The following is a 12,835-nucleotide window of genomic DNA, read 5'->3' as shown; positions in this document are numbered from 1 at the left end:
TAAAGGACCATGCCCCTAAACTGGTACACCTGAACTGTCTTAAAGTCCCATGCCCTTAAAGAAGGTCTCCTATATATTTTAAAGAATGCACCATGCTGAAACATCTAAAGACTTGCAGCACTGCTCTTCTTTTCTGCACTTTATCTGTGATGTGAAGTTTATCTATCACACTTCCTACTTGCTCTGTGTTTCTTTAATTGATACTGCAGTGGTTGACTTAGTAGACGATGCTTTTCTATTCAAGTCAGTGCTGAACTTGACATAGTTCTGGGATTACTGCGCTGCCAGAGGCCCCTTGTTTGGGTGAGAAGTGCTTTGAAACAAAAATATTGACCACATGTGGCAAGTAATGGTTCCATGACTCTCTGTGTGAGTGTGCAGGTGTTAAACTCAGCATCCAGGCCAAATTCAACTCGGGGAACATCACTCTATAGATCTAAATCCACACTTGCACTTTCAGTTAGCTATGGTACTCTTCTCCACTTCCCTTCTCCATGTCCCACCCTAAGCTGCAGGGCAGCATTACAGTGTGGAAACTGTCTTACGGTGCACAGTAATCTGTTGCTCATTCTCAGAGGCTGGGACCCTCACAACCCCTCCATGCCAACTGGCAAAGGGTTCAATGTTCTGTAACAGCAACTCCCATCAGGCCTGACACATTCACTACATGTAACAAATTGCTGACATAGTATTTATTGATAAAGACAGTTGTGTGAGGTATCAAATGAGAGCTTATATCATACTAGTCATCATAAACATGGAGAGAGATATGTATGGTCAGTGTGCAAGGAGTTCTGTGTACCTACTAACAATATGTTTTAAACCATGCAACCAGAAAATAGGTTTATTCCAGACAGAAGATAAGATGTGTATATCTCTCTGTCACATGTAAATTAAGCAACCCAATGGAATCCCCTTTGCATATGAAATCCACAGGAAACACAGGTTAATGGGGTGTGGGGGGTATATGCAATGAATGAGGTGAGCACCCCAAAGAACAATCAATGGGGGGCAGAGTCTTCTATGGGGAGGGCACTTCATTTCAAAGGTTTACTGGACTAAAGAGGAGGGGGGAAAGGACCCCTTTCTTATCCTTCACTGAGGAAGCAAGGACAGCCCTTTTTGTATTCATAACATTTAGATCTTGGCCATGGGGGCTAGTGATGCTGGGAGGCCTTAGATGAGAAATTGCTTAGACAAGAGTTTTAGCCTGGGAGAGTTAAGTTTAGACTCTAAGAAGCATGTTATACCTCTTGTTTTACATGTCACTTCTTCTTCTTCTTCTTATCCTTGCTCTCGATCTCTTCAATCTTAATCTTTGTAAATAAATGTGTGTGTTTCATGATCAGTAGATCACAGTGCTGAGCTGTCATAAAGAATCTGATCCTGAGTGGTTCCAGTCAAGCAGTGTGTGCTCTTTCCCTTCAGGGACAGCTCACCTGGCAATTTCTGTGAGTGCCTGGGTACTACAGAGAGGCATGCTGACACGGGTTCTGGATCTGAGGTGTGTCTGGCACTAGTCTTCATAGAGAGGGCCAGATCGGTGGAGACCTAGAAGTCAGTGCTTGTCTATGGCCAGAGGCTGGTGGTTGCAGGGAGCTAAGCTACAGCAGGCATCAGGCAAAATTGCTTCACGCTAAGGGTGGTGATGAGATGTCTCACAACTTTGACTACCCCTGGGGAGAGTGACAGAGGCTTAACTTATATCGGCCACACACTGAGAGAATGTAAATACTGGAAATCAGCCAGGGGCTGAAGTTAAAAGGGAGAAGGAGCAGGGGCCGCCCTAGGGGTTTTCAAGTCCTTCCCAAGAAAGTCCTCTCATGCTCCCTCCTCCACCAGGTCCGATCACCTCCAGCCTCCCAAACAACTCAGAATGACTCTAGTTATCTGATCCAGAAAGAAGATCTCCACATCCAGAGCTCATGCGTGGAGGACACAGAAGCCTGTGGGGAGGCAGGAGGGGATCAGCCTCTTATGAGTGAGTGCACGCTAGCAGTGGGGCTCAAAACAGCAAGGGCGCCTCTTAGTTTGCAGGGTCGGGGAAATCTTTCCTGCATAATAGGGGGAGGGGAGGAGAGAGAGTACTCAGAAGAGAGAGGGCATGGGGGGGAGGCGAGCAGAAGGGAAGCGGGAGAGAGAACAAAAGGAAATTGAAGAGGGTGGGACAGAGGTGGGAGAAAGTCAGGGGGACAGAGGGAAGAAAGGGGTTAGCAAGAGACCGGCAGGAGAGGGAGGAAGAGTGATGGAAAGGAAGGGAAGTGAGAAAGGGAAAGCATTTATGGAGAGGAGAGAAAAGGGGGAAGTAGAAGGGAAGGAGACAGAGCACAAACAGGAAAAGTGTCTGCTACTCACATCCAACCCCTTTCTACAGTTATTTAGAAACCAAAAGCCACTGACTAAAGTCAGAGAAGGAGCATGGGGAGAGAGCTGTACAGAGACTTTCTGGTTGCAGCTGCTGCCCCAGCTCCCTGGCTGCCCCAGGCTGCTCTCTGAGGCAGGGTTGAAGCAGAGGTCTTTCTCACTACATCAGTCATGAGAAAGCCATTCCTTTTACCAGACATTATGCTCTGCTCATCACGTCCCCTGGCAAGGCTTCTGTTTTGGAGAGTGACCCGTGTGTCATTGCTAAGGATGTCAGAAAGCAGAAGGAGAAAAAAGACCAAGAAAGAGAGGCAGGATGTCTAGCAACGTACTGCAAAGCTCTTCACAGTCATTGTAAAAAGCTTCAGCAGTGTGTCTATTAACCAACTATGGTATGTTTAAAGCCAAACATTACAGGAACCAGCCACATACAAAGAGCCTGATGGCGCCAGCATCTGCTGTACTTTTCCCTTCCAACTTCTGTTCCCTCCAAACTCTGTGCTATCCCATACTGACAAATCCCTGCAGCCTAGACTCCTCAATCTGCTCCTGAGTTTTCACCTTCCCACTGAGACCAGACCTCCCCAGGAAAGACACTGGATTCTGGAGAGGGCACAAATTATGTGCCACCTTCTTGCCTCCTGCATTTTGGAGTCAGCGGGGGAATGGAGCAGTTCTTGGTGTAAACTAGAGCAGCCCCATTGGCATCTCTACCTAAAGGTGCCTACAACATCTCCTTATGAATACATCAAGAAGCTCACAATAGCCAGAGTGCAGTACGTGCCGGATACATCTCCTATCCCTGCCATGCCTCAGGCATGTCCCGGCACCCGCAGGCTTGGAGAGGGGCTAATGACTTCCTCAGGCACCTGGCGCTGTAGCTCTACAGTCTATTGTATCCAAATCACAACATTCAGTTTAAGCAGCACTGCTGTGAGCACAACAAAAGCTCTCATTTTGCTACTGGTACAGCACCTGGCCGAGACCATGTTTTCCTCTCTTTGGGCAGTAATGAGACTAAAAAACTACGCTACAACGAGTTGATGTGATACAGCTGTAGCTGAGCATCTCATCCATGTGCCATTTCTGTCCATAATCTCACATTAGCTATTTAAAAGGCACTTTCACTCCAGCCTTCAGAAAACCATTCCCAGTTGCTTGCGGGGAGCTGATGCGAGGTTACAGAAAGACATAAGGCACTTAGATAGACATTCAGGAGGGGAGAAGGAACTGACAGAACCATTCTGCGTCCCTTGGGTTGCCACTTGGCTGGTTTTTAACTGGCCCAGTCAGTTTTTGTACAGCCTTGCTGATTGCCAGTGAAAAGGTTTTTTTTTTCATTGGGGACCAGCGTTCCCAGTAAGCTGTGCACACGTGTGGCCACACAGTAATTTGAAACTCTGTGTGCCAGGCCCTCAACCTGCTAAAACCACAGTGGCTCCTCTCAGTACTATGGTCTGGGAAGGGGAACAGAACCTAAGAATGGCCAGAGTGGGTCAGACCAATGGTCCCTCCAGTCCAGTATCCTGTCTTCCAGCAGTGGCCAGTACCATATGCAAGTTGGTACAAAAAGACCCAAGACCTGAGTCTTGCCAGCGGGGAGGGGTAAGGAGTGGGGTGGGTGATACAGGGGATCCTGGGAGGGGATGGCAGGAGGGCTCCCTTAAGGGCTGAGGTGGGGGTAGGGTTCTGCAGCTCAGAGATGGCAATCTAGTGTTCCCTGGATTCTGGCTTGGGGAGGGGAGGCCAGGGGCAGGGTCTCCCTTTTCCCATGGAAGGGAGGGAGAGCTGGAGACAGCAGACTCTTCCACTTTTCATCTCTGCCCACTGGAAGTGGGGAGAAACAAGTAGGGGGTAGATCTCCCTCTGCTGTCTGGTACTAGTGCAAGAAGGATGAGAACGCCATCAACTCCCCAGCCAGGCACCAGCACTTCCTGCTGTTCCCCTTCAGATTATTGTGCCTAGGAAGGCCTTATTTCATCAGCCTAGGAAGAGGCAGAAGGAAGAGGAACTTAACTCCCAAAACCAGGGCAGGGAGAGTCGGAGGGCCTTCAGTCAGCTTCCCCAAGACCACTTCTTTTCCCGCACTGAGTGCATTCCCTGCCCCATAAATCTTTTTAGAGACAAACTTAAAATGGGGTAATGCTGGCCAAGATTCCTGTCATAAACTTGTAAAGGGCCCTACCCTATAGGAAAGGTTTGCAAGGGCAAAATTCAGCTCTGCCACAAGTGGGTGGAGCTCTCATTGATTTCAATTCTGCCTATGACAGAGCTGAACTGGATCCCAGACATGCAAAGAAAGTAAACACAGTGGGTGAATCCATATGTGCCCTTTTTTATAAATGTGCCTAGGCACAGAAATCAGAATGCTCCGATTTCCTAGCCAAATCTTCATAATCATAATTTGTAACCTGAACTAGCCAGGAACGTGATCGAAGACTCACAACTGCTAAGCACTAAAAGAGGTGAGAGAACTTTGACGATCTAGCTAGAGAAGTGGTAACCTCTCAGTGTTCCTTCCTTTTCCTTTTTATTGTAGTTGTTATGGTTAGAAATTCTAAGATACTTCCTGTGTATAAATAAGAGTTTAAAATGTGTCAAGGTAATAATTCGAAGTAATGAAAAGTCCAGATGTAAAAGGAGACAGGTTCACCAATGATGTATTTTATAATCAGTTTTACCTAGTGACAAATGTATTTTTACAAAGTGAGGGATCAGCAAACACAGAGCTCTATGTCAAGCAGAAGTATAACTTGAGCCTGGCATTTCAAAGGAGCCTATAAGAGCTAGACTCTTAAATCCCATTGAAATGCCTTTGAAACTCTCATCCTAAATCCCTAGCAAAACACTGATTAAAAAACAACAGGGAAGTACAGGAGGGGTCCCTTTAATCCATAGGTGCCTCGTGTAACTTCATGTCACTGCATAACTGTGGAAGATAGTTATAAAGCCTGCTGTAATCAGTTAAGCCTTTTTGTGCCAATGGCAGAGATTGTGAAATGAATGGGGGTCGTGTTTATTGGGGATGAGTGGACAGTGGGCTATACAGTAAAGAGACCTTAACTGGTCTGAAGTTGCTTTCTTCCTTCCTTCCATAAATCCAATGTTTTCCCCTTGTAGATGGGGTGGCTGCATTCCGCGCCTTCCTGAAGACAGAGTTCAGCGAGGAGAATCTGGAGTTCTGGCTGGCCTGTGAGGAGTTCAAAAAGACCCGGTCGACAACCAAGTTGGCATCCAAGGCTCACAGAATCTTTGAAGAATTCATTGATGTGCAAGCTCCTCGAGAGGTTGGTAGGCCTGTGCATCCTTGTGGGATTAATCTGAGAGACAGGTATTGTAAGGAAACTCACTTGGCAAGGGGAAGGAACAGGGGGTTGGGTACATCACGTTTGCCACATCTCTCTCCACTATCAGTGACTCACATCCCCAAAGCTGGGATTTTGTCCTCTTCAGGGGACCACTGCAGAGGTGATGAGCTGAGATGATCATTGATTTCACTGGCGACAGTTAGCCAGTGTGTCTGGATATCTGAGTTACTGAAGCCTGCATCCCAAAGCTTCCAGTGGGGAACCTCTGTGAATCAATGGTTTGACAGAGACATCACACCTTAATTTTTTCACAAGTATCAACATTGATGCTTTACTGGTCAGCAAAACTGCCTTCAAGACTTATTCCTCATAGGACGTTTCCCCTCAGAACACTCCCAGCAACTGCTCTAACCTGTTGACTCTCCAAGAGTTGGATGTACGTGCCAATCTAAGCCCTACAGCCCACTGAGTCTATAGACTTCAGCATAGTTAGAACTTCTGAAAGTTATGAGCAATAGCATACAGTGATGAATAGAAAGTGTAGCCATAACTTAGAGCCTGGACTTGCGAATTCTCCTTTAATGTAGTCACAAAACGATGATGTTATATCCTGCATTGCATTGTGATGTCATATTGCTTATTCAATGAGGATCTGCTCACAGATTCCTCTAGTGAATGTGTAATTTCCAACAGGGATTCCAGTGGGGAAAACTCAGACTTTAACCACAATTTGTGACCTACTAATATTGTTAATTTGAGGCCTGTGATGGGGCATGCGCCTGTCCCTTTGGTGGAAAGGTTAACGAGCATTTCTGCAATCAGGCAATGCCAATTAGGCGGACCTGCAGAACATGCTTCCCCTGGAGAAGTGGGGTTTAAAAGGGTCATCCTGACTGTGGGGTGGGGTGGGGTGGGGGGAGTTTCCTGGGAACAGGAAAGCTCTAGGGCATGCTAGTGAGTTCCAACAACATGGGAAGTTGAGCCTGAGGCAGCTGCTCATGTTTTCCTTTGAGCCCTCCCTTCTCCCCCTTTTGCAACAGATGGACACTACAACCTTGGTATAAGCAAAGGCCCTGGAGAACTGCTTCCAGTCAGTGACTTGTAGTGGGTCCTGGAAAGTGCTCCCAAGGGCTAGAGACAAAGAGACTACAAACTGGGTGCTGAAAAGATCCTGGGAGTGAGTTGAACTCCTGCTGGGAACTGTAAGGTTGCCCATGAGTGGGGGCTCCCATAGGTGATTCAGGGGCAAGAGATTCAAAGGTATTTTGGTTTGAGCCCAAGCTGAGAGTTGGCCGACTACAGAGCCAAATTGAACTCCCACTGAAGTCAATGGCAGTCTTTCTGATTTATGTCAGTTGGAGCTGGATGAGATCCAAAGTCCTGTGGCACTGAATGCATTCCAGATGGGATTAGATACTTGGTTTTAGGTTAGATTAGGAAGTGATATCTAATGGCTTTGGGTCTTTCCTTAAATCTGATCTCACAGTCATGACCTTGGTGTATCAAAATTTGAAATGACCCATCAGCATAATGCACAGCCAGCTAGTGGTGTAATAGGGTGACCTGATGTCCCGATTTTATAGGGACAGTCCTGATATTCAGGACTTTTTCTTATATAGGTGCCTATTACCCCCTACCCTGTCCCAATTTTTCACACTTGCAATCTGGTCACCCTCTGCAGTAACCATCTGAGGGGAGGCACAGATAAAGCTTCCCTTTCTTGTCTGCATTGTATTTGGGTACTAAGGAAGCCTCCCTATTCAAAAGAGTAGTAGTAATAGCAAATTCTCTCACAGGAATGGCTTTGCAGCTATCTTTCTCATGACAACCACAGTTAAGACTGGCTTTTTGTCAGGGCAAAATCTGGGAAATTTCAAGGCTTTGTCACAGCAAAAATGCTAAAATCATACATTTTGGGGGGTTAAAATGGAAAAGTCCTGACACAATATATTTTAATAAGCAGTTGTCATGAGAAATTATGAGACAAATCAAATCAGTTTGTTATAAAATAAAAAATAACAAAGCTATTTATTAAGATTTTACTAATAGTTTAAAACCATTAAAATTCATTATCCTTCCCAGTAAATATATAGGGAAACAAATTTGTAAAAATTCATAGGAGTCTTGAGCAGTGATGGGATAACTGGGGTGACAAAAACTATGAGTCAACATTTTCAGACTTGCAATAGCTGCCTATAGTTAGGCACCTAAATTCACACTTAGGCATGTAGAGAAAAGTGGGCTGATTAGCACCCACTGCTAATATTGAAATTAATATGAATTGAAGCCACCTAAATGAGAAAATTTGGGCCATGACTTATGATGACTCCCTCCCCCACCCTAAAAGGTCGTGTTTTTGTGTTACAAGTCACGGCTGTGACAAACATACTGGCTTAACTATATAAAACAAGTTACTCTATATAATCCTTCTTTTTGTTTCTTTCCCTAGGTGAACATAGACTTCCAGACACGGGAGGTGACAAGAAGTAATGTGCAGGAGCCCTCGCTGTCTTGCTTTGACCAGGCCCAGGGGAAAGTGCACAGCCTCATGGAGAAAGACTCTTACCCCAGGTTCCTGAGATCCAAAATTTACACAGACCTGCTGACCCAAACCCAGAGGAGGCTCAGCTAGAGCAGGGATGGGACACTCAGAAATCATAAGCTTCCCATGGCACCAAAACCATTTCCAAATGTGAAACTTCATTGGTGTTAAAAAAAAGCAGCGGTAAAGGAGGAAGGGGAGAGAGAAAGGGGGAGCCCGTTCCAGTGTGTGACCCAAATGCAGTACTAGGGACTCTTTGTTGAGTTTGTGCGTGTGTTTTGGTTAGTGGTAGCACTTTGCTGTTTCTGGCCTTTTCTGGAACAGAAATGTGTCCTCCGTGGTGCACTGGGTCATCTATCATGAAGGCAGGTTTCCCAAAACTTACTGCACTATCTAGTCAGTAAATAACACCAATATGAACTTCCATCCTTCCAGACCTCTTCCTGACCCTCACCTCCCCCACACATTTGGAGAGGACATGAAGGGCTGTCATGGAACTAGCAGAGCACAACCCAAAGCACTGCTGTCATTCATGTCGAGGCCTGGGTGGCCGGGATTCCAAGCTAGAGACCACAGGGATGCTAATGCTACAGGCCGTGAGCTGTCTCCCCGGGTAGAACTGATCAACTGAGTCAGCTCTCTCTTCCATTTTTGCTGCACACATGGTAATGTCAGTCACAACCCTGCTGCACCCCTTTCTACCTGATGATGCCCCCCCCCCAACTCTAAAGTCCTTTTCTTTAGGGGAGGGAGGTGGAATGTTACTTTCACGGGCATCGTCAAGGAGCCAAAGTTTCCTCCCCAGGAGGCCAAACCAAAAGCCCTTACTAGAAATGGTTCTAGTACAAATTACGATTATTGTCATTTACTGAGCAATTTGTATTGTGGTAGCAGATAGGAGCCCCAGACGTGGAGCAGGGTCCCATTGTGCTCGGCTCTGTACCAAACATAACAGAAAGATACTTCTTGCCCTAGAAGAGTTTGTGGTCTTGGGAAGCAGCATATGATGCTCCAGCACACTAATTGCTAACATGGGAGGACAACGCAAGACATGCTTGTTATGTGAGAACACACTTTTCATACATTGCATGACTGGGCATGACAGGGAGAGGTAAAAGTAAAGGGATTTGTGTGCAATGTAGCATACCGCACACAACACTTCAAAATAGCCTCTGTCCTGACCTCATGCAGCATCTGATAACATTGATACTGAAGTCATGATTATATTGTTTTTATTTATTTATTGGCCATGGACTGATATTATTTAATGATTGCTAACTGCGGGTTCAGTGCTGTACAAACAGATATGGAGACGTGGTCCCTACTCTGGAAACAGATAAAACAGTGCAGACATGTAGCGCACAGAATGAGAGTCCAATCTTGAAGCAGTTTATGACACCAACTTGCTGCTGTATTTCCCATATTTTTGATGCATAGCTTAAGTACAGCTTATGCACAGACATCAACTGTGTCACACAACCACTAAGTTGTGCATACATACATTTATAATAGGCTCCAATGTCTATGTTTGGAGTGGTCCATGGGTTTGCTATCTCAGAAAGTTTGGATTAAAAATTTGATGCAACCTGGAGTAAATAGGATGGACTAGATTCTAAAGCTATGCACAGCAAAGTAGGAAAAAGCTGCATGGATCTCAAAAAGTATTGCATGCCCATGCATTAGGTAGGACATGGCTTTCAAGCTCTATTTTGAGGTGATGCTATGCCAGGGGAGCTGATGGATGCACAGTCTCTGTTCCGTAGCCATTGTGAGGTTTCTCTCATTTGGATGGGGGGTTTTGGAAGGGTGTTACTGTTTTATTTTGTTTTTTAAATGTGTTCCCAGTCCTATCTCTGTAATGTGCCCACTGGATGGAATTGATACCTGGGTTCAATGGGAAGGGGAGAGGATTGATAGCTGATACGTGACTAGGTGAAAAGTGGCTTGGCTTTGCTGAACAGGAATTCACTTGATATGCCATCGTGTTGACCAGTAGCCAAAGTTTTGCATTGTGGTGACACGTGGGCTCCAGGCGACTGGGTATTTGTGGTTCAGGATGACAAAGAGGCTGGGAGCATGACTGTCTCATTTCAGAATGAAATGTAGCAGATCAGAGTTCAGCCCCATAGCTCTCTGGGGCACCAGTAGCTTATATGCTGCAGCATGGGCAAACTGTGTTTTCTAAGGGAAGGTTACCTTTCAGCATCGGACAGGGCTGTTATTCTAAAACCGTGATTCGCTACTTTCCATTCTGTGTGCCACTTTGTAAGAGAGAGACCCTCTCATGGGTCAATTTCATTCTATTAGAGGGACTATCAGAAAGAGCATTGAGCACTGTGATCTGAGAATCATTGTTTAAAGATGTCCTTGACAATTGAATTGCAAAATAAATGGCAGGGACTGGACCACAGAATCACAGTTTTGCAAGGTATGTGGAGCTCTGTGCCCAAATGCAGGCCCCATGGTGCAACCCCTCTATCTATTTTCTTTAAAAGTACCTCTAGAATCTACCATGAATTCCCTTAGCCCATACATTTAGTCAACCTAGCAAACAAGATTGGGGAGATAACTATCTAGGAACCTTGTGCACACACTAGAAGGAATCAAAGACTGATGAAATTATTCTTTGATCATTCTTGGGCTATGTTTTTGTCCTGCTAAACAGAATTAAATCACCTTTAGATCCCCATTGTGCTGCAGATGTAAGATAAAGGTGCAAGGGGAGAATCACTGAGAGATGCTGGGAAAAATTTACTCATATCATAGAATCATAGAAGATTAGAGTTGGAGGGGACCTCAGGAGGTCATCTAGTCCAACCCCCTGCTCAAAGCAGGACTAACCTCAGCTAAATCATCACTGCACAGGGTTCATGGAACAGTGTTTTCTGTGTAGTTGGAGGCAGACACCAAGAGAGAGCTACTGAGGAACTGGGGTAAGCTCCTCTGCCGATGACCCTTAAACTGTGGCACCCTCATTTAGTGCCATGTTCTGTCTCCAGATGTAGGGAGCTCCTGTTGCATTTAGTTAAAGTCAGTGGGAGCTGGATGCACAGAATCTGTTCCTTAATGAGGAAGTGTCTGAGTGACTCCTTGCATGAACGTGAACTGGTGCATGAAACCAGTGACTCCAGCTTTGGAATGGTGAGCACATTCTTTGGGATGGGCAAGAGGGGTCTGGTTGAAAGATCTTAGCTGCCTTTTATGACGCTATGGGCTGGGACAGAACATCACTGGTGACAACACTGCAAGTGCTGAGCTTATGAGGGGAAGGGAGAGCTATGCATATTATCTCTTTTATATGAATTCACATGTTGTGGTTGTAAATGCAAAGGGTGCATGTATGCACAACTCTGATTGTCCTTTTTTCTAAGTGAAGAATCATAGAAATGTAGGACTGGAAGGGGCCTTGACAGTGCATCTAGTCCAGTCCCCTGCACTGAGGCAGGATTATGTATTATCTAGAAGACCATCCCTGACAGGTGTTTGCCTAATCTGTTCTTAAAAACCTCCATGAATTCATGTTGTGAACCTATGGAGCATTACAAAGCTCCGCAGCCCTTCCTCCATCCAAAATAAATAATGGTTGAGCTCTCAAACCAGCACAAGCCAGGAAACTCAGAGCCCAAGCTGCCACTCCAGCCTTTACTCTTCTGGTTGCACGTACCTACTGCAACACATATTAATACCCAAGAACAATGAGAGAAGGGTGTCATCTTTAACTTAAACTCTCTTTGTTTTTGTTGAATTATTTGACTCTTTAATGTAGAGTTTTGTAATACCTTCCCCTGTAGCTATTTGCCTAAAATGTGCTGTTATGTCAGGGATCCTAGCTCAGGTCCCATGCTAATGTGCCACATAGACACATAGTCGCTGGAGTGCTTTGTGTTCTGTTTGGTAGCCTCCCACTGATGCTTGGAGCAGTAAAACAGGCCTCACAGAGAGCTGTGCTTGGATCTCCATGGGCAGAGCAGAAGGTTGTGGGGATGCAAAGCTACTGAACGTGAGGAATCAGGTGGAGGATCTCTACTTCCCAAACCAAGAAACTTCCCACCTGCATCAATGATGCACCTGTATTAGTGACATCACTATAATGCCCATGTAAGTGTAGAGAATGCTTTCATTGAAATAACTTCCTTTGATATGGTCTGTACTCCTAAGGATCCAGCATGTAATGTCACTAGAACCCTCCTTGGTTCTCCCATGGATGTGTCAATGGCTACAAATGTGATCCAACAGCAAGTGATCCATTAACTGGAATGTGTTAGCTACGCTGTCCAGAATGTAACTGGAAGTGCTAGTGGGGATGCATGGTCAGTGCTTTTTAAAGAGAAGGAAGTTGGTCATTTTCAATCCTTGTTTATAAGGCACCCAAAAAGACTCCATCCACAGCACATTAAAGACTCCGGGGATAGATCAACAGATGGTATCGTCGGTGGCTGCTAGTACTTCTCAGCCCTTTGAGAGGCCAACCTATTTAGCAGAGAGGTCAGCCTACTATAGGAGCACTGCGAAAAAATATCATTGCACAAGTGGAGTCAACCAGCAGGCAAAAAACCAATAATGTGAGAGTTCCTGCATGACTGGGAATGAAGGGCAAGTACAGCTTGACAGCTGAGGGCTG

The 12,835-nt window shown here is 45.6% G+C and overlaps 1 protein-coding gene across 3 annotated transcripts in view; it reads left to right on the top strand.

Annotated features, from left to right (window-relative positions):
• The window catches only part of RGS8 (regulator of G protein signaling 8), a 29,620-nt gene extending 21,207 nt beyond the window's left edge, over positions 1–8,413 (top strand). For 2 of the 3 annotated variants that reach the window (XM_067535089.1, XM_067535090.1), the window contains 2 exons: positions 5,485–5,651; positions 8,122–8,413. In XM_067535089.1, the coding sequence (XP_067391190.1) occupies positions 5,485–5,651; positions 8,122–8,304 (350 nt within the window). In that variant the 3' untranslated portion in view covers positions 8,305–8,413. Of the gene's footprint in view, positions 1–1,899; positions 1,982–5,484; positions 5,652–8,121 lie in introns of all 3 variants that reach the window. The other variant, XM_067535091.1, reaches the window with a different exon arrangement.
• The last annotated feature ends 4,422 nt before the right edge of the window (positions 8,414–12,835 follow it).

Source organism: Emydura macquarii, unplaced genomic scaffold (assembly GCF_026122565.2).
Source record: "Emydura macquarii macquarii isolate MOO-44397 ecotype Brisbane River unplaced genomic scaffold, CSIRO-AGI_Emac_v2 contig_3477, whole genome shotgun sequence".
Taxonomy (NCBI): Eukaryota; Metazoa; Chordata; order Testudines; family Chelidae; genus Emydura; species Emydura macquarii.
Note: the sequence above shows the minus strand (reverse complement) of the source record. Positions and strands in the feature narration are given on the sequence as shown.